Here is a 24,354-nt window from a genome sequence, read left to right as displayed (position 1 = left end):
TAGTTAATATATATGCATTATGTGTGATGTTTAGTTAATATATATGCATTATGTGTGATGTTTAGTTAATATACATGCATTATGTGTGATGTTTAGTTAATATATATGCATTATGTGTGATATTTAGTTAATATATATGCATTATGTGATGTTTAGTTAATATATATGCATTATGTGTGATGTTTAGTTAATATACATGCATTATGTGTGATGTTTAGTTAATATATATGCATTATATGTGATGTTTAGTTAATATATATGCATTATGTGTGATGTTTAGTTAATATATATGCATTATGTGTGATGTTTAGTAACACTGATACCTTCATTTTCTTTCAAGGAATAAATAGGTCTCAATATCTAATTAACCACTTATTTTAACATTTTTGACCATAACAACTAGAGATGTCCGATAATGGCTTTTTTGCCGATATCGTCCAACTTTTAATTACCGATTCCGATATTAACCGATACAGATGTATACAGTCGTGGAATTAACACATTGTTATGCCTAATTTTGTTGGATGCATTAAACAATGTAACAAGGTTTTCCAAAATAAATCAACTCAAGTTATGGAAAAAAAATGCCAACATGGCACTGCCATATTTATTATTGAAGTCACAAAGTGCATTATTTTTTTTTTAACATGCCTCAAAACAGCAGCTTGGAATTTGGGACATGCTCTCCCTGAGAGAGCATGAGGAGGTTGAGGTGGGCGGGGTTGTGGGGGGAGGGGTTGAGGTGGGGCGTGGGGGGGGTAGGGTATATTGTAGCATCCCGGAAGAGTTAGTGCTGCAAGGGGTTCTGGGTATTTTGTTCTGTTGTGTTACGGTGCGGATGTTCTCCTGAAATGTATTTGTCATTCTTGTTTGGTGTGGGTTCACAGTGTGGCGCATATTTGTAACAGTGTTGAAGTTATTTATACGGCCACCCTCAGTGTGACCTGTATGGCTGTTGACCAAGTATGCTTTGCATTCACTTGTGTGTGTGAAAATCCGTAGATATTATGTGACTGGGCCGCACGCAAAGGCAGTGCCTTTAAGGTTTATTGGCGCTCTGTATTTCTCCCTACGTCCGTGTACACAGCGGTGTTTTAAAAAGTCATGAATATTACTTTTTGAAACCGATACAGATCATTTCCGATATTACATTTTAAAGCATTTATCGGCCGATAATATCGGACATCCCTAGAAACAGCCAATCCACGTTATTTGAACACGACCCACAAAACCCATTTAGAATTAGAAATAATCACAACAGAAACAAATCCATCTATAACTAACTTGAAACAGAATAAACGCACACTAGCAGATAATAGCTGATATATTTACAACACAAAACACTGAAAACTGGAATGACGTGAGGAGCATGACATCTCCCTGAGAGCAGAGCGGGGATGGAAGTCATCCTTAAACCGAAATGGTGAGTGACGTCACTTTCTCTACGAGAAACATCTCCATTAGCTCACTGTCCAATGCTTGCTGACATTCCACCTGGGACCACGTCATTATGATTTCATTTTGCAGCGTGCAAGTGTGTGAATGTGTGCGTGATTGGATGAATGTGGAAGTAGTGTCAAAGCGCTTTGAGTACCTTGAAGGTAGAAAAGCGCTATACAAGTATAACCCATTTACTGACACAGTTCATCACCCTGTAAACACAGCGCAGGGGCAGAGTAGAAGAACTCCGAAGGCCGTCATTGCAGCCTGGCGCGTTTCTCAGGAGGGGGTTTGCTCGCAGGTGCGGGCGCCGCCGATTTTGTGGCCTGCTCCCGTTCCTCTTGTTTGACGGTTTCTGTGAGTGGTTCAGGCTCTTTCTTCACTTCCACTGCGACACACAGGTAGACAATCAAATGATCAATAATTGCGGTAGTCTTCCAAAATACACTTTCTCACTCCATAGTTTGAGCAAGACTTTTGACTTGTACAGTATGCCAATTACCGTATTTTTCGGACTATAAGTCGCAGTTTTTTTCATAGCTTGGCCGGGCTCCAGTGCGATTTATATACCGGTATGTTTTTTTACTTCTTTATTATGCATTTTCGGCAGGTGCGACTTATACTCCGGTGCGACTTATACTCCGAAAAATACGGTACTTATTTTGTTAGGTAATAAGGGTGTAACGGTACACAAAAATTTCGGTTCGGTACGTACCTCGGTTTAGAGGTCACGGTTCAGTTCATTTTCGGTACAGTAAGAAAACAACAAAATAAATTTTTTTGTTATTTATTTACCAAATTTGTAAACAATGGCTTTATCCTTTTAACGTTGGGAACACTATAATAATTCTGCCCAAAAATAGAAATAGCTCTGTGTGTGTTCCAATTCAATTATTTAGTGTCTCTGGATATTGTTTAAATCTCAGCTCAGATAATACAGTTCTTGGAGAAAGTTTTTGGAGAGTAAAGCAGTACAGTCCATGTGCTGCATGTTAAAGGGGAACATTATCACAATTTAAGAAGGGTTAAAACCATTAAAAATCAGTTACCAGAGGCTTATTTTATTTTTCGAAGTTTTTTTCAAAATTTTACCCATCACGCAATATCCCTAAAAAAAGCTTCAAAGTGCCTGATTTTAACCATCGTTATATACACCCGTCCATTTTCCTGTGACGTCACATAGTGATGCCAACACAAACAAACATGGCGCATAGAACAGCAAGCTATAGCGACATTAGCTCGGATTCAGACTCGGATTTCAGTGGCTTAAGCGATTCAACATATTACGCATGTATTGAAACGGATGGTTGTAGTGTGGAGGCAGGTAGCGAAAACGAAATTGAAGAAGAAACTGAAGCTATTGAGCCATATCGGTTTGAACCGTATGCAAGCGAAACCGACGAAAACGACACGACAGCCAGCGACACGGGAGAAAGCGAGGACGAATTCGGCGATCGCCTTCTAACCAACGATTGGTATGTGTTTGTTTGGCATTAAAGGAAACTAACAACTATGAACTAGGTTTACAGCATATGAAATACATTTGGCAACAACATGCACTTTGAGAGTGCAGACAGCCCAGTTTTCATCAATTAATATATTCTGTAGACATACCCTCATCCGCTCTCTTTTCCTGGGGGTCTAGCGGCAGATTTCTTTGACTTTATCGTTGGAAATGCATCTGCTTTGAGTATCGCAGGATATCCACACATTCTTGCCATCTCTGTCGTAGCATAGCTTTCGTCGGTAAAGTGTGCGGAACGAAAATCCAATTTCTTGCCACTTTTGCATCTTTGGGCCACTGGTGCAACTTGAATCCGTCCCTGTTCGTGTTGTTACACCCTCCGACAACACACCGACGAGGCGTGATGTCTCCAAGGTACGGAAAAAAACAGTCGAAAAAACGGAAAATAACAGCTGATTTGACCCGGTGTTTGAGAAAATGGCGGATTGCTTCCCGATGTGACGTCACGTTGTGACGCCATCGCTCCAAGAGCGAATAATAGAAAGGCGTTTAATTCGCCAAAATTCACCCATTTAGAGTTCGGAAATCGGTTAAAAAAATATATGGTCTTTTTTCTGCTACATCAAGGTATATATTGACGCTTACATAGGTCTGGTGATAATGTTCCCCTATAAGGGTGAAAATGTGTAGAGGGTTGGCTCGAGAGCCTCCTACCAGCCCAGACCATACTTGCCAACCTTGAGACCTCCGATTTCGGGAGGTGGGGGGTGGGGCGGGGGCGTGGTTAAGAGGGGAGGAGTATATTTACAGCTAGGATTCACCAAGTCAAGTATTTCATATATATATATATATATATATATATATATATATATATATATATATATATATATATATATATATATATATATATATATATATATATATATTTATATATATATAAGAATTACTAAGTCAAGTATTTCATATATATATATATATATATATATATATATATATATATATATATATATATATATAAATAAAATAAATACTTGAATTTCAGTGTTCATTTATTTACACATATACACACATAACACTCATCTACTCATTGTTGAGTTAAGGGTTGAAATGTCCATCCTTGTTCTATTTGTCACTATTTTTCTAACCATGCTGAACGCCCTCTCTGATGATGCATTGCTGTGTGGCACGGAAAAAGCGCTTTCATCAAATGCACTAGATGGCAGTATTGTCCTGTTTAAGAGTGTCACACCATTGCTGTTTACGGCAGACGAACTGCTTTACGGTCATCATTGGCGATCACTCGACGCGAGTATGATAGTCCTCCTGTTGGTGAGTCTAGTCATCTGTGGGTCCTCAGGTGGCTGTGGAGGCCAATCCGTGATCCACAGACTCTATTGCAGTGGGGGCATATGTGCGTGATTGTTGTGGTAGTAGTGGTGGTTGTGGTGGTGGTCTGAGGAGCTGTTTTGGTAGTGGATCTCTCCTTTCTTTGTTGCCTCTTGGTTTCCGCGGCACGGTGGAGGTCCTTTTCTAACCGTGCTGTGCCTTCATGGACCATCCTGCTCCACAAAACCCTCTGGTGGGCAGTCTCCTCCCAGGTGTTGAGGTTGAAGCAGCATTTCCTCAGATGGATTTTGAGGTTATCTTTATACCGCTTCTTCTGCCCCCCTTGGGTGCGTTGTCCTTCCGTCAGTTGTCCGTACAACATCTGTTTTGGAAGGCGACTGTCTGGCATGCGAATTACATGGCCTGTCCATCGCAGCTGGTGCCGACTGACAGTTGTAGTGATACTGGGCATGTTAGCTTCCTTCAGAACACTAATGTTGGTACGCCTATCTTCCCAGCTGATCCTGAGGATCTTGCGGAGACATCGCTGGTGGTACTGCTCCAGAGCCTTCAGGTGTCTGCTGTAGGTGGTCCAACTATCAGCCCCATAGAGCAGAGTGGGCAGAACTACAGCTTGATATACAAGAAGCTTGATGTTGGTCTGGATGACCCGATTCTCAAAAACTATTTTCTTGAGCTTAGCAAAAGCTGCGCTGGCACAACCAATGCGGTGGTGGATCTCGGCATCGATGACAGCTCTCTTTGAAAGAAGACTGCCAAGATAAGCGAAATACTCCACGTTTTCCAAGATGTTGTTGTCCACATAAATTGTGGGGGGTTGGGAGGGTGTGTCAGGGGCCGGTTGGTACAGGATCTGAGTCTTCTTTATGTTGATGTCAAGTCCCAGGAGTCGGTACGCTCTGGCAAAAGCATCCATGATGTTCTGGAGGTCCAACTCAGAATGAGCAACTAGAGCATTGTCATCTGCGTACTGAAGCTCTGTAATGGAGGATATAAGCACCTTGCTTTTTGCCCTTAACCTCCTCAGGTTGAAGAGCCCGCCGTCTGTCCGGTATATGAACTGGACTCCCTCAGGCAGGTTTTGACTGGTGAGGTGAAGTATGGCTGAGATGTAGATAGCAAACAGGGTTGGTGCGATGATGCAGCCCTGCTTGACACCAGTGTCAACTTTGAAGGGAGCCGTTTCAGAGCCGCCATTTCCAACTACCACTGCGGTCATGTCGTCATGCAACAGACGCAAGACCTTCAAATACTTGTCTGGGCATCCGATCTTGGAGAGGGCACCCCAGAGGGCAGTTCTGTTCACAGAATCAAAGGCCTTTGTAAGGTCAATGAAAGCCATGTATAGTGGCAGGTGTTGTTCCCGACATTTCTCTTGCAGTTGACGAACTGCAAAAATCATGTCCGACGTTCCCCTAGCTGGACGAAAGCCACACTGGGACTCTGGGAGGATCTCTTCTGACAGCGGCAATAACCGGTTTGCCAAAATACGGGCCAGTATTTTTCCTGTTGTGGACAGGAGAGAGATGCCTCTGTAGTTGCCACAGTCCGCCTTATCTCCCTTCTTGAAGATGGTGACAATCAGGGCGTCCCTGAGTTCGGCTGGGATTTCCTCCTTATCCCAGATTTTACCAATGAGGCTATGGATGTGGCAAAGGAGTTTTGGTCCGCCTTGCTTTAATATTTCTGCTGGTATCCCATCTGGTCCAGAAGCCTTGTTGTTACCCAGTTTTCTGATGGCATCCTGGACCTCATTTTCGGTGGGAGGATCACCCAAATGCTCCATTATGGGTCGCTGAGGAATCTGGTTGATGGTTTCCATCTCCACTGTGGAGTTCCGATTCAGGAGCTCTTGAAAGTGTTCACGCCATCTGGAACTGATACCTACATCGTCCTTGAGCAGGGTTTGTCCATCTTTAGAGCGGAGGGGGTTTAGGCCTCGATAGCTGGGCCCATAAACAGCCTTGGTAGCATTGAAGAAACCCCTGGTATCCCCAGAGTCAGCAAGCTTCTGGATTTCCAGAGACTTCTCCATCCACCATTTGTTTTTCAGCTCTCTCACTCTGCTCTGGACAAGTGCCTTTGCCTTGGCGTGGGCCTGCCTTTTGTCCCTGCAGTTGATGTCACTCTGCCAAGAACAAAAAGCTTTCCTTTTGGCATCAATCAGCTGTTGTATTTCGATGTCGTTTTCATCGAACCAGTCCTGGTGTTTCCTAGTCCTGTAGCCAATGGTATCCTTGCTGGTTTCAAGTAGCGTGGTCTTAAGAGCCTTCCAGTGTTCCTCCACATCCTCAGGATATTCTTCCGGGAGTCTCACAGACAGGGTGTTTTGTAGATGTTGCACCCTATCTGTGTCTCCAAGGCTATCAATGTTAAATTTAGGGCGGAACAGTCTCCTTTGTGTCCTCCTCTTCTGCCGCAGCTCGATGTTCATTTTGGAGCGGATGAGGCGGTGGTCTGTCCAGCAGTCGTCTGCACAAAACATGGCCCTGGTGATGTTAACATCCTTACGATCTCTGGCCCTGACAATGACATAGTCTATGAGATGCCAGCGCTTTGATCTGGGATGCATCCAGGACGTTTTAAACCGGTTTCTCTGGCGGAAAAGGGTGTTTGTTATCAGAAGACCATGTTCAGCACACGTTGACAGAAGGAGGACTCCGTTGGAGTTGACATTCCCAACACCTTCTTTACCTAGAGTGCCTTTCCAGAGCTTGTGATCCTTGCCAACCCTGGCATTGAAGTCCCCAAGTAGAAGAATCTTATCTTCTTTCGGGATATCCGATAGAACCTGGTCTAAGGTTGCATAGAAGGTCTCCTTGTCTTCATCATGTGAGTCCAAAGTTGGTGCATAGGCACTCACAGCCGTTGCCATCTGATTGTTTGAGAGCCTCATGCGTAGGGTCATGAGTCGCTCATTGATGCCTATTGGAGATTCGGAGAGTTGGGAGATGAGCCGGTTTCTGATGGCAAATCCCACTCCGTGGATTCTGGGTTCATCAGCTGTTTTTCCCTTCCAGAAGAAAGTGTATCCCCCTTTCTCCTCCTTTAGTTGCCCCTCCTCAGCCAAACGGGTTTCAGACAGGGCAGCAATGTCGATCTTGCATCTTTTCAACTCCCTGGCAACGATTGCCGATCTTCTTTCTGGACGATTGCTTGAGGCACTGTCCATAAGTGTTCTCAAAGTTCATTGTTTTTGTTTTTGTTTTTCGACCGCTATGAGGTGAACCCACTGGACGCGGTATTCCAGTCAGGTTATAGGAGGCAGGCTATTTTTAGGGCACCTTTTCTAGCCCCTTCCCGTTTAGGGTGAGCAGAGTGGATCCTAAATAGGGCTGCTCAGACGTGTGTGCTGCTGCCGAAATGCTCTCTCTGCCTCGGTCCGAGAGCAAGGCGACTGAATCAGGCACCCACCGCCTATGTGCCAGTGCGTGGCTAGAAGCTCCCAGACTTCACTGTCCTGCTCCCGTCACCATTTCCTGGTCGCCAAAGGACTTATAGGGGGGTTGGGTAATGATGGGTCCTTCAGGAGAACGCCTGTGCGGGGAATCTTTTAAAGTGGGGAAACTGGCGCACAGGCAGTCACCACACTGTCCTTGGCAAAGACAAGGCCAGGGTCCAATGGCATGGAGACCAAGACAATTGGGGGCCCATCTTTGCTGCAGCCTTCTTCCGCCTTTGTGACCGTTGTGGAGGTTCTCTATGTCCATCATCCGCCCACTCCGCCGTTGAGGTCTTTTTTTGACGAGGGAAACGGGCAGTCTCCAACGTCACTTGCTTTTCTCTCAGGGTGTGCTCCCCTAGCCTTTTGTCTTCCCAGACTAACCCACAAGGCAGCGGGGCAGTGGTTGGGTGATGCCAGGGCGTGTCCACAATGTGGGCCTGGCATCCCGCCTCTGGGGACCACTGCAGCTCCGAGATCCCCTGCCACGTTTGCCTTGAGCCGCAGGGCTCAAGTTACCGTGTGTGGCCACGTGGAGGCCTGGCAGGAGTCTTGGTGAAGGAGAGGCTGTGTACTGGCAGGAGAAGACTGACGCACAAAGCTGCTTCTCCGTTCACCACAAAGGCTAGCCAGCGGCAGTGTCTGTAAGCGAGAGGTTAGCAAGCAGATGGGAAGTAGACATGCAACCTTCCCTCTAACTACTGCACTAGACGCATCACAACACCCTGTAGGCTAGGTACACACGGTAGACAAAACGTGACTGCTGTTGTTGCCGCGCTGGGAGGACGTTAATGAAACTGCCTAACAATAAACCCACATAAGAAACCAAGAAGTCGCCCTCGATCATTCTACAGTTGTAACATTATTGGGCAGGTACGCTGTTTATATCGTGTGCCTGAATTTCGAGAGAAAATTTGTCCCGGGAGGTTTTCGGGAGAGGCGCTGAATTTCGGGAGTCTCCCGGAAAATCCGGGAGGGTTGGCAAGTATGGCCCAGATAGGGTGGGGTTCTTGGCTGGAATCTCCCAAGAACGATCCTTGGATTAGATGCTTTTTTTCCTTAGCTTGCCATCATAAAGAGAAGCCTGGCCTGTGTAAGAACCAGGACCATCCTTATAAATCAATGTGTACACAAATCAAATATCTTCATTAAATAACACTAATTGCATTATAAAGTATTCAGAACAGGTTCTAGTTTTTTCCTCAATATTGTACAATATAAATCAACATACATGTCAGAATCACAATATGCAATCAAGTGCTAAAATAACCATTAGCAGCATAAATATGACCTATACAATTCGGTCAGTGCACTAAACGTGCTTATTATCAAACACATTCAAAAGCACATTCAATACACAATAGTCATCATTGGTTCAAGTCATAGACCTTGTATATGGACCATTGACAAATATGCCACAAAGACTGTTGCAATGAAACAATGGAAGAAAGACTCATATATTTTCATAAACATGGACTCACCAACTCCGCTTCTACAGTCACACACAGCTTAATGACAAAAAAATCCGGCGCTGGTAGTCGGCTCTATAAAGTTAACAAATAGGCATTTAGTTTAGAATCCCGTCAGCACAATATTTCGGGTGAAAACGAGAATAAAAACCTACTTCGAGCAGAAATACAACCTGTCTCCCCTCACGTCCTGTCTACTGGCCACTTCCTGCTACCGGCTTATAAGCACTTGCTGATTGGACCGCGGCGGTCACGTGACTAGGGAGAGCAAGAGTAATAATAGCAAGAGCCTAATAGTCTCCGCAAAAGTATGTATTTGACACCTGCGTTACACCAGCATGCCGTGTGTTGTGCCTCGGTGTGCATTGTTTACACAACGTGCGGTACGCTACTTATGTCCATGCGTGCAGTGCGCTACTTAATATGTTCGCGCGGAAACTCGTTCGGTACACCTCCGAACCGAACCGAACCCCCCGTACCGAAACAGTTCAATACAAATACACGTACCGTTACACCCTTATTAGGTAATCATCATTGTTTGAAAGTAAACAGTGTCACTACAATCAATGTCATACCTGGAATGGGCTTCTCTCCTGGCTTTGGCTGAAATTGCAGAGTGATAAAAAAATACCAGAATCAGTTATCAAGGAAATTATTTTTAGAGGCACTAAACATGCCGTGTAAATACATGCTCCTCCTCTCTGATATTTTCTGGAGTACCTGATAGAAAGTCGGTGGAAATTTGGCCCTGAGGTCCAACAGGAGTGTGTCCACACGGTGTCTTTGAAACAGCGAACCAGGCTCCTCTTTCTTTTTAGACTTAGGCTTGGCTTTTTCTATGAAAACAAAATAGATTGTGCACTATTGACCTACTCAAAGGGGTAGGATTAAATAAGCTCTGCTTCTTCTTACTCATTTTTGGACGTGCTGTAATGAAACAACTGGACATATGTGATGCATTAAATTGTAATTGTATTGTATGCATGTTTGAAATTGAGGTGTATATTACTTTTTTTTGTTCGGTTTGTACTTCATGAAGTTTTGCAATTGTTGTGTTTTTTGTTTATTTTCCATTATATTTGGATGTATTTGTTTGGTTCGTACGCTATCCATTAAGTAAGACTACGTACTATGTTGAAGGGGGCAGGAAAATATAAGATTTTCTTCATCCTGTTCCTTCTCAGGCATTGGTTTGTAAACGTGTGCTTAGTTGCTGAGGTTTAATTGTCTATTGATCAAAGATGCACATCAATGAAGGAGATAAATAAAAAATTAAATGAAATGAAATAAACTGAAACTGAACTGAACCCAGAGGCGGCCCACAGCTAACTTTTTAACGGCATACAGGTTAAATGTTATGAGAAAAAGTTGCAATGTTAACTATTAACACAAAGCTGTCTTGCAGGCTATTTTCTTTTCTTTAAAACCGTCATTGCTCAAAAAATAATGACTCAAAATCAAAGTTGCTATGAATTATTGGAGGCTTCAATTATTTCACATCAAATATTACACTTTGAAATATTTTTTGGGGAAAATATCACATACTTTATTTTTGCCACAAAAAAACCCAATGTTTTCTATGACAAAATGGGCATAAAAGAAACAAAATCCCATAAAAATAATAATAAAAATGTATAATCCACGGATAGATTTTAAGCTAGAAGTAAAAGAAAAGAAAAAATTATGTTTGACTTATTTTTAACATGTTTATAAGAGGATCCCTGAGAATTTTTGTGTTTTTTTTTTCCAAACTGTCATTGCTTAAAAAAATCATAATGAATCAAAATCAATGTTGTTATGAATTATTGAAGGCTCCAATTATTTCACATCAATATTTTTAACATGTTTATAAGTGGATCCCTGAGAATTTTAGTGTTTTTTTTTTTTTTTTTCAAACTGTCATTGCTTAAAAAATCATAATGAATCAAAATCAATGTTGCTATGAATTATTGAAGCCTCCAATTATTTCACATCAAATATTACACTTTGAAATATTTTTGGGGGAAAATATCACGTATTTTGTGTTTTTGCCATTAAAAAAAACAATGTTTTCTTTGACAAAATTGGCATAAAAGAAACAAAATAAACCCATAAAAATAATAAACATGCATAATTGACGGATAGATTTTAAGCTGAAAGTAAAAGAAAAGAAAAAATGATGTTTGACCTATTTTTAACATGTTTATAAGAGGATCCCTGAGAATTTTTGTGGGTTTTTTTTCAAACTGTCATTGCTTAAAAAATCATAATGAATCAAAATCAATGTTGTTATGAATTATTGAAGGCTCCAATTATTTCACATCAATATTTTTAACATGTTTATAAGTGGATCCCTGAGAATTTTAGTGTTTTTTTTTTTTCAAACTGTCATTGCTTAAAAAAATCATAATGAATCAAAATCAATGTTACTATGAATTATTGAAGCCTCCAATTATTTCACATCAAATATTACACTTTGAAATATTTTTTGGGGAAAATATTGCATACTTTTTTTTGCCATTAAAAAAAACAATGTTTTCTATGACAAAATGGGCATAAAAGAAACAAAATAAACCCATAAAAATGTATAATCGACGGATAGATTTTAAGCTGGAAGTAAAAGAAAATAAAAAATTATGTTTGACCTATTTTTAACATGTTTATAAGAGGATCCCTGAGAATTTGAGTGGTTTTTTTTTCAAACTGTCATTGCTTAAAAAATCATAATGAATCAAAATCAATGTTGTTATGAATTATTGAAGGCTCCCATTATTTCACATCAATATTTTTAACATGTTTATAAGTGGATCCCTGAGAATTTTAGTGTTTTGTTTTTTTTCAAACTGTCATTGCTTAAAAAATCACAATGGCTCAAAATCAATGTTGTTATGAATTATTGAAGGCTCCAATTATTTCACATCAAATATTACACTTTGAAATATTTTTTGGTGGAAAATATTGCGTACTTTGTGTTTTTGCCATTAAAAAAAACAATGTTTTCTATGATAAAATGGGCATAAAAGAAACAAAATAAACCCATAAAAATAATAATAAAAATGTATAATCGACAGATAGATTTTAAGCTGGAAGTAAAAGAAAATAAAAAATTTATGTTTGACCTATTTTTAACATGTTTATAAGTGGATCCCTGAGAATTTTAGTGGGTTTTTTTTCAAACTGTCATTGCTTAAAAAATCATAATGAATCAAAATCAATGTTGCTATGAATTATTGAAGGCTCCAATTATTTCACATCAAATATTACACTTTGAAATATTTGATGGGGAAAATATCGCATACTTTGTGTTTTTGCCATTAAAAAACTATGTTTTCTATGACAAAATAGACATAAAAGAAACAAAATAAACCCATAAAAGTAATAATAAAAATGTATCATTGACGGATAGATTTTAAGCTGGAAGTAAAAGAAAAGACAAAATTATGTTTGACCTATTTTTAACATGTTTATAAGAGGATCCCTGAGAATTTTAGTGTTTTTTTTTCAAACTGTCATTGCTTAAAAAATCATAATGAATCAAAATCAATGTTGCTATGAATTATTGAAGCCTCCAATTATTTCACATCAAATATTACACTTTGAAATATTTTTTTAGGAAAATATCACGTATTTTGTGTTTTTGCCATTAAAAAACAATGTTTTCTATGACAAAATAGGCATAAAAGATACAAAATAAACCCATAAAAGTAATGATAAAAATGTATAATCGACGGATAGATTTTAAGCTAGAAGCAAAAGAAAAGAAAAAATTATGTTTGACTTATTTTTAACATGTTTATAAGAGGATCCCTGAGAATTTTTGTGTTTTTTTTTTCCAAACTGTAATTGCTTAAAAAAATCATAATGAATCAAAATCAATGTTGTTATGAATTATTGAAGGCTCCAATTATTTCACATCAATATTTTTAACATGTTTATAAGTGGATCCCTGAGAATTTTAGTGTTTTTTTCTTTCTTCAAACTGTCATTGCTTAAAAAATCATAATAAATCAAAATCAATGTTGCTATGAATTATTGAAGGCTCCAATTATTTCACATCAAACACTACACTTTGAAATATTTTTTAGTGGAAAATATTGCGTACTTTGTGTTTTTGCCATTAAAAAAAACAATGTTTTCTATGACAAAATTGGCACAAAAGAAACAAAATAAACCCATAAAAATAATAAAAATGTATAATCGACGGATAGATTTTAAGCTGAAAGTAAAAGAAAAGAAAAAATTATGTTTGACCTATTTTTAACATGTTTATAAGAAGATCCCTGAGAATTTTTGTGGGTTTTTTTTTCAAACTGTCATTGCTTAAAAAATCATAATGAATCAAAATCAATGTTGCTATGAATTATTGAAGGCTCCAATTATTTCACATCAAACACTACACTTTGAAATATTTTTTAGTGGAAAATATTGCGTACTTTGTGTTTTTGCCATTAAAAAAAACAATGTTTTCTATGACAAAATTGGCACAAAAGAAACAAAATAAACCCATAAAAATAATAAAAATGTATAATCGACGGATAGATTTTAAGCTGGAAGTAAAAGAAAAGAAAAAATTATGTTTGACCTATTTTTAACATGTTTATAAGAGGATCCCTGAGAATTTTAGTGGAGTTTTCCAAACTGTCATTGCTTAAAAAATCATAATGAATCAAAATCAATATTGTTATGAATTATTGAAAGCTCCAATTATTTCACATCAAATATTACACTTTGAAATATTTTTTATTGGAAAATATTGCGTACTTTGTGTTTTTGCCATTAAAAAAACAATGTTTTCTATGACAAAATGGGCATAAAAGAAACAAAATCCCATAAAAATAATAATAAAAATGTATAATCCACGGATAGATTTTAAGCTGGAAGTAAAATAAAATAAAAAATTATGTTTGACCTATTTTTAACATGTTTATAAGAGGATCCCTGAGAATTTTAGTGGTTTTTTTTAAACTGTCATTGCTTAAAAAATCATAATGAATCAAAATCAATGTTGTTATGAATTATTGAAGGCTCCAATTATTTCACATCAATATTTTTAACATGTTTATAAGTGGATCCCTGAGAATTTTAGTGTTTTTTTTTTTCAAACTGTCATTGCTTAAAAAAAATCATAATGAATCAAAATCAATGTTGCTATGAATTATTGAAGCCTCCAATTATTTCACATCAAATATTACACTTTGAAATATTTTTTGGAGAAAATATCGCATACTTTGTGTTTTTGCCATTAAAAAAAACAATGTTTTCTATGACAAAATGGGCATAAAAGAAACAAAATAAACCTATAAAAATGTATAATCGACGGATAGATTTTAAGCTGGAAATAAAAGAAAATAAAAAATTATGTTTGACCTATTTTTAACATGTTTATAAGAGGATCCCTGAGAATTTTATTGTTGTTGTTTTTTTCAAACTGTCATTGCTTAAAAAATCATAATGAATCAAAATCAATGTTGCTATGAATTATTGAAGCCTCCAATTATTTCACATCAAATATTACACTTTGAAATATTTGTTGGGGAAAATATCACGTATTTTGTGTTTTTGCCATTAAAAAAACCAATGTTTTCTATGACAAAATTGGCATAAAAGAAACAAAATAAACCCATAAAAATAATAAAAATGTATAATCGACGGATAGATTTTAAGCTGGAAGTAAAAGAAAATAAAAAATTATGTTTGACCTATTTTTAACATGTTTATAAGAGGATCCCTGAGAATTTTAGTGGAGTTTTCCAAACTGTCATTGCTTAAAAAATCATAATGAATCAAAATCAATGTTGCTATGAATTATTGAAGGCTCCAATTATTTCACATCAAACATTACACTTTGAAATATTTTTTGGGGAAAATATCGCGTACTTTGTGTTTTTGCCATTAAAAAAACAATGTTTTCTATGACAAAATGGGCATAAAAGAAACAAAATAAACCCATAAAAATAATAATAAAAATGTATAATTGACGGATAGATTTTAAGCTGTAAGTAAAAGAAAATAAAAAAATTATGTTTGACCTATTTTTAACATGTTTATAAGAGGATCCCTGAGAATTTTAGTGGGTTTTTTTTTAAACTGTCATTGCTTAAAAAATCATAATGAATCAAAATCAATGTTGTTATGAATTATTGACCTACTTAAGGGGGAGATTATTGCATATTGTCTTCAACAAAAAAGGCATAAAAAAAAAAAATATTTATTTATTAAACATTATATTGTCTGAAGTTGATCTAGATATTTACGAACTCAAAAATAAATGTAATATATTACTTATTGTTATGTTTTTTATGGCTGAGACACTTCTGGGTCGCCAGGACCAAACTTGAGGGGATCTCTAAGGGTTAAAAAAAAAATTCAATATATTGTATACGTTTTGAAAATAAAAAAGACCAAAATGGCCCCCTCATGCTTTGGTTTTTCAGTGTGCGGGCCTCCTTGGAAAAGGTTTGGACAACCCCATACTAACCCTGCCCATTATGATGTAATAGTAGGTATTTGAACAGCGAACCTCTCTCCTCCTGGTCCTTGAAGTGCCACCAGTATCCTTTGGAGGGGTGGTAGCGACAGTAGGACATGGCTTCGTCAAACGCTGACTGGATTCCATGAACAGCAGAGAGCTGAAAAACAGTTTTTTACTTTCAACAAAATGCAATGTTGCCTACTTCAAACTGATGGTGGGTTTAAGGCCATGTGCGTCCAAACACGCAGTATTTCACAAGACTTGTTTTAACTGTTATCTGCTGTCTCATTAATATTAACGTAATTTAACTGCCAAATATGTATAGTGCTATTTTCCACTTTTTTGGGGAATTTTGCCTATAATTCACAATCTTCATGAGACAATAACACAAATGTCCTGTGTTTAATGCATTTTAACTCTTGTAGATGCTGTATCGGCACAGATCCATTAAGAGTTTGAGCAGACATATGTCATGTAGGAATTAACTATACACAATAAAACATTAACAAAATGCTGTGTCACATGAAGGATTTTTGAAGTGATACCTTTGTGACATGAAAAAACACATACCGTATTTTCCGCACCATAAGGCGCCCTGGGTTATAAGCCGCGCCTTCAATGAACGGCATATTTCAAAACTTTGTCCACCTATAAGCCGCCCCGTGTTGTAAGCCGCATCTAACTGCGCTAAAGGAATGTCAAAAAAACAGTCAGATAGGTCAGTCAAACTTTAATAAAATATTAAAAACCAGCGTTCTAACAACTCTGTTCACTCCCAAAATGTACGCAAATGTGCAATCACAAACATATGTATATCAACATGGACAGAGCTGTGTGAAAAAACCCACCCGGCCTCTTCGCGTAAACTTAAACTTACCTTAACCACTCGCTCATCTTTTCTTCATCCATCCCTTCGAGTTAGCTTTTATGATGACGCCGGCTGGAAAGGTCTCTTTTGGCAAGGTCTTCCTTTTGAATATAACCATGGGTGGAAGTTTCTGGCCATTAGCATGGCAAGCTAGAACCACAGTGAAGGATGACTTCTCATTCCCTGTGGTGCGAATATTCACCGTACGTGCTCCCGTTGTATCCACAGTGCGGTTCACAGGAATATCAGTTGCTGTGAAATAGTAATCCGTGTGCGGATGGAGAGATTGCGTCTTTTCATGAACCGGATCCCGGTCGCTTAGTAGGAGCCATTTTGTGGTCTTTACAGATGTAAACACACAAAGGAAATGAAACGTACGGTGATATCCGCGCGCTTTTTCTTCTTCTACGCGGGCGGGTGGTTGCTTACAGTAGAAGAAGAAGCGCTTCCTGTTCTATGGGGGCGGGTGCTTACCTTGGCGGTTGCTTGCGTAGAAGAAGAAGCGCTTCCTGTTCTACCGGGAAAAAAGATGGCGGCTGTTTACCGAAGTTGCGAGACCGAAACTTTATGAAAATGAATCTTAATATTTATCCATATATAAAGCGCACCGGGTTATAAGGCGCACTGTCAGCTTTTGAGAAAATTTGTGGTTTTTAGGTGCGCCTTATAGTGCGGAAAATACGGTATATATAAACCTTTTTGATATCAAAATAAAACACAAAGCAGTTTGGCTAATGAAGATGAAGTCTAATAAACAAGCTATGATCTTCTCTTGGTTCAGTACAACAGTTTGGCCAACAAAAATAAAGAGGAGTGACCCCTCTCACTTCGAATACACAATCTTCACCGCCTGCGTTCAGTTCGATGAGGTGACAAAACATTTGAGCTGGTATTGATGTTATTTGAACAATGATAGTTTGCAGTTAAATAAAGGACGCGTGAACATTCCAGTCAACAAAGTATAGACTTTATAAACAAATTGTGACAACGTTCTCGACACCTCGCCTGCTGCAAAACATCAAATAGTTTTCTCCTTTGCTGTATACTTTTAGTGTGGGAACAAGTGCGTCTGTCTCCAATATTGTCCACACCTGTCTCCATCTAAACACAGCAATTCGCTCTTAAACGCACGGGCGAGAAGCGAGGGAAAATGACGTTAAACCAAGCGCTTGGCTCCGTTTACTTTGAGGGGAAATTATCGGGGCAAAGTATGTGTCCTTCGTCCGCCATGATTATCAAGCCAAACGACGCTAGACTTTGTGTTGCCTAAAACGCATTAATAACTGACGGTTTTTCGTTAATTAAAACATTTGACGTAATTACTAACCGTCTGGAATTTTATCGCAAATTATCATTATATCGTTTACTGTTACATTCATTAAAAAGTAAAAAGTCAAGGGCGGTCACGGCATGTTCTTGCCGCAAATGTCGGTCAATTCTTTAGGGCTTACGGCAAATGACGAGGACGGTCGCGGCTTCTGCCGCAGTTGCCGTGGTTAAATTCGAGCCCTGGGTATAGTACCGATTTCAATTGATTAGTACCGCAATACTTTATTAGTACCGGTATACCGGTATGCTCTCATCGACTACCAGTCCGGGGACCAGTACCGGTCCGTGATGCATTTGCTACCGGGCCGCAGAGAAATATTAAATAATTTATAAACGACTGCATTTTCTCTGACTTAACTTTCGCCTGTCCCACTAGACCAGGGGTCGGCAACCTTTACCAGTCAAAGAGCCATTTTGACCAGTTTCACAAATTATAGAAGACAATGGGAGCCACAAAATATTTTGAAATTTTAAATGAAATAACACGGCATACAAAGTTTTTTTTTTGCTTTGTGCTATGTATAAACCAGGGGTCTCAGACACGCTGCCCACACCTTTATGTGGAATTTGAAAGCTGGTGCGGCACGCGGGTTTTAAATGAATGGCGTTTGTCAGCGTCATGCGTGCCGTGATGGTACAGCATATAGCACCCACTACAGCCAGCGTGCCTGAACAGCCACACGTTGTATGGGGCTTTCGCTTGCTCACGTAGGTGACAGCAAGGCATACTTGGTCAACAACCACACAGGTCACACTGACGGTGGCGGTATAAAAAAAAAAAACTTTAACACTCTTACTAATAATGCGCCACACTGTGAACCCACACCAAACAAGAATGTTTGTTTTATATGACTACCGTCAGTGTAACCTGTGTGGCTGTTGACCAAGTATGCCTTGCTGTCACGTGCGTGTGCAAGCAGAAGATGTATATTGTATAACAAGTGTTGGGCTGGCACGCTGTTAATACAGATTGTAGAGGGCGCCAAATGTTGTACCATCATGGCACGCCCTTATTATAGCCGTAAGGGTGAAAATCGGTGAATATTAATCCCGGGAGTTTTCTGCGAGAGGCACTGAAATCCGGAAGTCTCACGGGAAAATTGGGGGGTTCAGCAAGTAAGCTGCTGAGCCGCATCAGGGTGATCAAAGAGCCGCATGCGGCTCCGGAGCCACGGGTTGCCGACCCCTGCACTAGACACACCAATAAGCTTGTTTGTTATAGATGTACAATGAAATTCCTCATAGGAAGTTGCCATTTGTTGTATTTGTTATAACTTTGTGGGATGATACAAATCACATTAATGAAAATATAAAATATAAATGTGACAGATTGTAGCCAAATGCTGATTTCCATCTGCAGATCTCATTGCAAAGAAACAAGCTCCCACTAATTCAGCGTTATAGTGAGTTGTATTTTTCATGCACTTGTTTTTGCTGTATTTGTATCCGGCACAAGTGGAAAGCCGGTCCCTGGAAATAATGCCTACCGTACATTAAACCGGTCCGTGGTGCAAAAAAGGTTGGGGACCACTGCCGTACAACCCTACATTAGATATGTCAAATTCTCACCGCTCTGGAGCTGATGACAGTGCCAAGATCTGGTGCCTGATAGACCACTCCTATTATGATGTAGTAGTCAGCCAAGGGAATCACTGATGGGTGGAAACATACAATATGTTTTAATGCACAGTTTGAGGAAAAAAATTTAATGCTAAATTAGGGCTGGGCGATATGGCCTTTTTTTAATATCTCAATATTTTTAGGCTATATCGCGATACAAGATATATATCTCGATATTTTGCCTTAGCCTTGAATGAACACTTGATGCATATAATCACAGCAGTATGATGATTCTATGTGTCTACATTAAAACATTCTTCTTCATACTGCATTAATATATGCTCATTTTAAACTTTCATGCAGAGAGGGAAATCACAACTAAGTCAATTGACCAAAAGTGTATTTATTAAACAGTTATTAAGCAGTGGCACAAACATTCATGTCATTTCAAAACAGAAAGTGCAAGATTGTCAGAGACATTTTAAAACAAGCTGTTAGTGCACTTTTGTGCATGATGTCACTAAGATGACATATCAAAACAACACTAAATTAAAGTGCACTTTTTGTACAGAACGCCAATACAATAGTTTAAAACAAATAAAGTGCACTTTTGTGCATGATGTCACACAAGATATTTCAATAACTGTCAAATAAAAATGAGCTGCATAATAGGAAATCAAATAATGTATGTCCTATGTGGTAGGTTCCTGCGGACGTTATCCCCTTCTGTTGTTGACTATTTTTTTTCGTACGGTGTTGATGTGGAAATGGTTGCATGGGTATTTTGTGGGTGTGGCACCGAACGGAGATGTTGACATGCGGAGTTTCAAGCACTCCTCATTCTCTAGCGGGTGACTTTTCAAATGATGCTACACATTAGCAGTGCTGCTACTTTTTGTAGCAACGCTTTTGCCGCATACTTGTTCACCATCTACCCGCTTGAAGCCAAACCACCGCCAGACGATGGACCACCTGCTGTTTTTCTTGGGAATTAATTAGTCCTTCATTTGTTACCAGATTTGCACCTTCTTTCTCCCGTATTACCACTCGCACTACAGCTAACGTTACTATGCCTCTACCTGTCTGTCTGCTCCGCGAGGGTGTATGACGTTGCACGCGTGACAGTATGTGACGTATGTAAGAAGGTGCGCTTGTTTTATGTCTCTGTGAGAAGGAGAAACAAGAAAGAGTGAGAAGAGTCTGTTGCGTAATGCCTGCAGCTAAAAGCAACTGCGCGAGAACGTACACTCGAATATCACGATATAGTCATTTTATATATCGCACAGAGACAAACCTGCGATATATCGAGTATATTCTATATATCGCCCAGCCCTGTGATGTGTACAACAACAGTTGGGAAGGAGATAATGAAAAGGAATGCAGGATTCAACCATTTGGAGGTTACACAACTCACCTTGTGTGGGTGACTGCCTCTGTTGTTTGCGGACAATGTAAAGAATTGGCTCTTGTGCATGGAGAAGAATGTACTCCACTCCCACCATCTGACTGAAATGAAGAAAGGCATGTAAGAAAAACTAATATACCAAGATTGAATCGCCATTCATGCATTTTGCTTGAGATGTTATCAATTAAGAGTACAAACCCCGTTTCCTTATGAGTTGGGAAATTGTGTTAGATGTAAATATAAACGGAATATAATGATTTGCACATCATTTTCAACCCATATTCAATTGAATGCACTACAAAGACAAAATATTTGATGTTCAAACTCATAAACGTTATTTTTTTTTTGCAAATAATAATTAACTTAGAATTTCATGGCTGCAACACGTGCCAAAGTAGTTGGGAAAGGGCATGTTCACCACTGTGTTACATCACCTTTTCTTTTAACAACACTCAATAAACGATTGGGAACTGAGGAAACTAATCGTTGAAGCTTTGAAAGTGGAATTATTTCCCATTCTTGTTTTATGTAGAGCTTCAGTTGCTCAACAGTCCGGGGTTTCCGCTGTCGTATTTTACGCTTCATAATGCGCCACACATTTTCGATTGGAGACAGGTCTGGACTGCAGGCGAGCCAGGAAAGTACCCGCACTCTTTTTTTACAAAGCCACGCTGTTGTAACACGTGCTGAATGTGGCTTGGCATTGTCTTGCTGAAATAAGCAGGGGCGTCCATGAAAAAGACAGCGCTTAGATGGCAGCATATGTTGTTCCAAAACCTGTATGTACCTTTCAGCATTAACGGTGCCTTCACAGATGTGTAAGTTACCCATGCCTTGGGCACTAATGCACCCCCATACCATCACAAATGCTGGCTTTTGAACTTTGCGTCGATAACAGTCTGGATGGTTCGCTTCCCCTTTGGTCCGGATGACACGATGTTGAATATTTCCAAAAACAATTTGAAATGTGGACTCGTCAAGACCACAGAACACTTTTCCACTTTGTATGAGTCCATCTTAGATGATCTCGGGCCCAGAGAAGCCGGCGGCGTTTCTGGATGTTGTTGATAAATGGCTTTCGCTTTGCATAGTAGAGCTTTAACTTGCACTTACAGATGTAGCGACCAACTGTATTTAGTGACAGTGGTTTTCTGAAGTGTTCCTGAGCCCATGTGGTGCTATCCTTTAGAGATTGATGTCGGTTTTTGATACAATGCCGTATAAGGGATCGAAGGTCACGGTCATTCAATGTTGGTTTCCGGCCATACCACTTACGTGGAGTGATTTCTCCAGATTCCCTGAACCTTTTGATGATATTATGTTGAAATCCCTACATTTCCTGCAATTGCACTTTGAGAAACGTTGTTCTTAAAGGCCTACTGAAATGCGATTTTCTTATTTAAACGGGGATAACAGGTCCATTCTATGTGTCATACTTGATCATTTCGCGATATTGCCATATTTTTGCTGACAGGATTTAGTAGAGAACATCAACGATAAAGTTCGCAACTTTTGGTCGCTGATAAAAAAGCCTTGCCTGTACCGGAAGTAGCAGTCGAGTAGCGTGACGTCACAGGTTGTGGAGCTCCTCACATCGTTTACAATCATGGCCACCAGCAGCGAGAGCGATTCGGGCCGAGAAAGCGACAATTTCCCCATTAATTTGAGCGAGGATGAAAGATTTGTGGATGAGGAAAGTGAGAGTGAAGGACTAGAGGGCAGTGGGAGTGATTCAGATAGGGAAGATGCTGTGAGAGGCGGGTGGGACCTGATATTCAGCTGGGAATGACTAAAACAGTAAATAAACACACGACATATATATACTCTATTAGCCACAACACAACCAGGCTTATATTTAATATGCCACAAATTAATCCCGCATAACAAACACCTCCCCCCTCCCGTCCATATAACCCGACAATACAACTCAAACACCTGCACAACACACTCAATCCCACAACCCAAAGTACCGTTCACCTCCCCAAAGTTCATACAGCACATATATTTCCCCAAAGTCCCCAAAGTTACGTACGTGACATGCACATAGCAGCACGCACGTACGGGCAAGCGATCAAATGTTTGGAAGCGTACTCACGGTACCGTGTCTGCATATCCAACTCAAAGTCCTCCTGGTAAGAGTCCCTGTTGTCCCAGTTCTCCACAGGCCAATGGTAAAGATTGACTGTCATCTTTTGGGAATGTAAATAATGAAACACCGGCCGTGTTTGTGTTGCTGCAGTCGGCCGCAATACACCGCTTCCCTCCTACAGCTTTTCTCTTTGCTGTCTCCATTGTTCATTGAACATATTGCAAAATATTCACCAACACAGATGTCCAGAATACTGTGGAATTTTGCGATGAAAACAGAGACATTAATAGCTGGCCACCATGCTATCCCAAAATGTCCTCTACAATCCGCGACGTCACGCGCTGACGTCATCATACCGAGACGTTTTCAGCAGGATATGTCGCGCGAAATTTAAAATTGCATTTTAGTAAATGTGTTGCAATGTTAAGATTTCATCATTGATATATAAACTATCAGACTGCGTCGTCGGTAGTAGTAGGTTTCAGTAGGCCTTTAAACTGTTTGACTATTTGCTCACGCAGTTGTGGACAAAGGGGTGTACCTCGCCCCATCCTTTCTTGTGAAAGACTGAGCATTTTTTGGGAAGCTGTTTTTATACCCAATCATGGCACCCACCTGTTCCCAATTAGCCTGCACACCTGTGGGATGTTCCAAATAAGTGTTTGATGAGCATTCCTCAACTTTATCAGTATTTATTGCCACCTTTCCCTACTTCTTTGTCACGTGTTGCTGGCATCAAATTCTAAAGTTAATGATTATTTGAAAAAAAAAAAAGTTTATCAGTTTGAACATCAAATATGTTGTCTTTGTAGCATATTCAACTGAATATGGATTGAAAAAGATTTGCAAATCATTGTATTCCGTTTATATTTACATCTAACACAATTTCCCAACTCATATGGAAACGGGGTTTGTGGAATGACACAGCTGACTTACTTGAGGTGTTCCAGGGAGAGCCTCTGCATCTTCACCATCTCGTTATTACAAGTTCTGTCGTAAAAGGGGTTACTTCTCTCAGAGAAATACTCCAGTACACTTGAAGGGTTCAGATTAGGCACCAGACTACTGTCCACCCAGGAGATGCCCAGCAGGTTATCTGCAGAACCAAAAACACACACATTTACTCACAGGACACGTTATTAGCTTTTATATGAGCAAGATGGTTTTAACTAAAAAAAAAAAAAAAAAGATGCGTTCCATTGTGTTTGTTAATGACTCATGCAACTCAGCCAGATAGCTAATGTTAGTCGCTAACATTTCAATGGAACGCACTTCTAAAGGATATCCTTTTTTACCCTCATTTACTCAGCATTACGCAAAATAGTAATATCTAACTCATAACTCGGTCGTTCGTCTCCCTATGGCCTCACTTGTTCCGATAAAACAACTTTGTTTTCGTTACCTCTGAAATCCACCGACGCCATGTTGGAAATACAAAAAATTGTCCCTCAATGATGGCGTCGCTGCTTGATGGCGTCAGAGGTTTGTG

At 39.4% G+C, this 24,354-nt stretch overlaps 1 protein-coding gene across 1 annotated transcript; it reads right to left on the bottom strand.

The window, feature by feature from the left end:
- Window positions 1–1,306: 1,306 nt before the first annotated feature.
- Window positions 1,307–24,354, bottom strand: med6 (mediator complex subunit 6). The gene is made up of 8 exons (XM_061968014.1): window positions 24,268–24,354; window positions 23,802–23,961; window positions 20,786–20,877; window positions 19,381–19,463; window positions 15,663–15,771; window positions 9,884–9,999; window positions 9,739–9,766; window positions 1,307–1,828 (listed from the first exon to the last, which is right to left on the bottom strand). Exons 1-8 carry the CDS (start codon window positions 24,287–24,289, stop codon window positions 1,698–1,700), a joined length of 741 nt encoding a protein of 246 aa, XP_061823998.1. The 5' UTR covers window positions 24,290–24,354; the 3' UTR covers window positions 1,307–1,697.

This window comes from Nerophis lumbriciformis, linkage group LG08, assembly GCF_033978685.3.
Source record: "Nerophis lumbriciformis linkage group LG08, RoL_Nlum_v2.1, whole genome shotgun sequence".
NCBI lineage: Eukaryota > Metazoa > Chordata > Actinopteri > Syngnathiformes > Syngnathidae > Nerophis > Nerophis lumbriciformis.
This window is presented reverse-complemented; position numbering and strand designations above follow the sequence as displayed.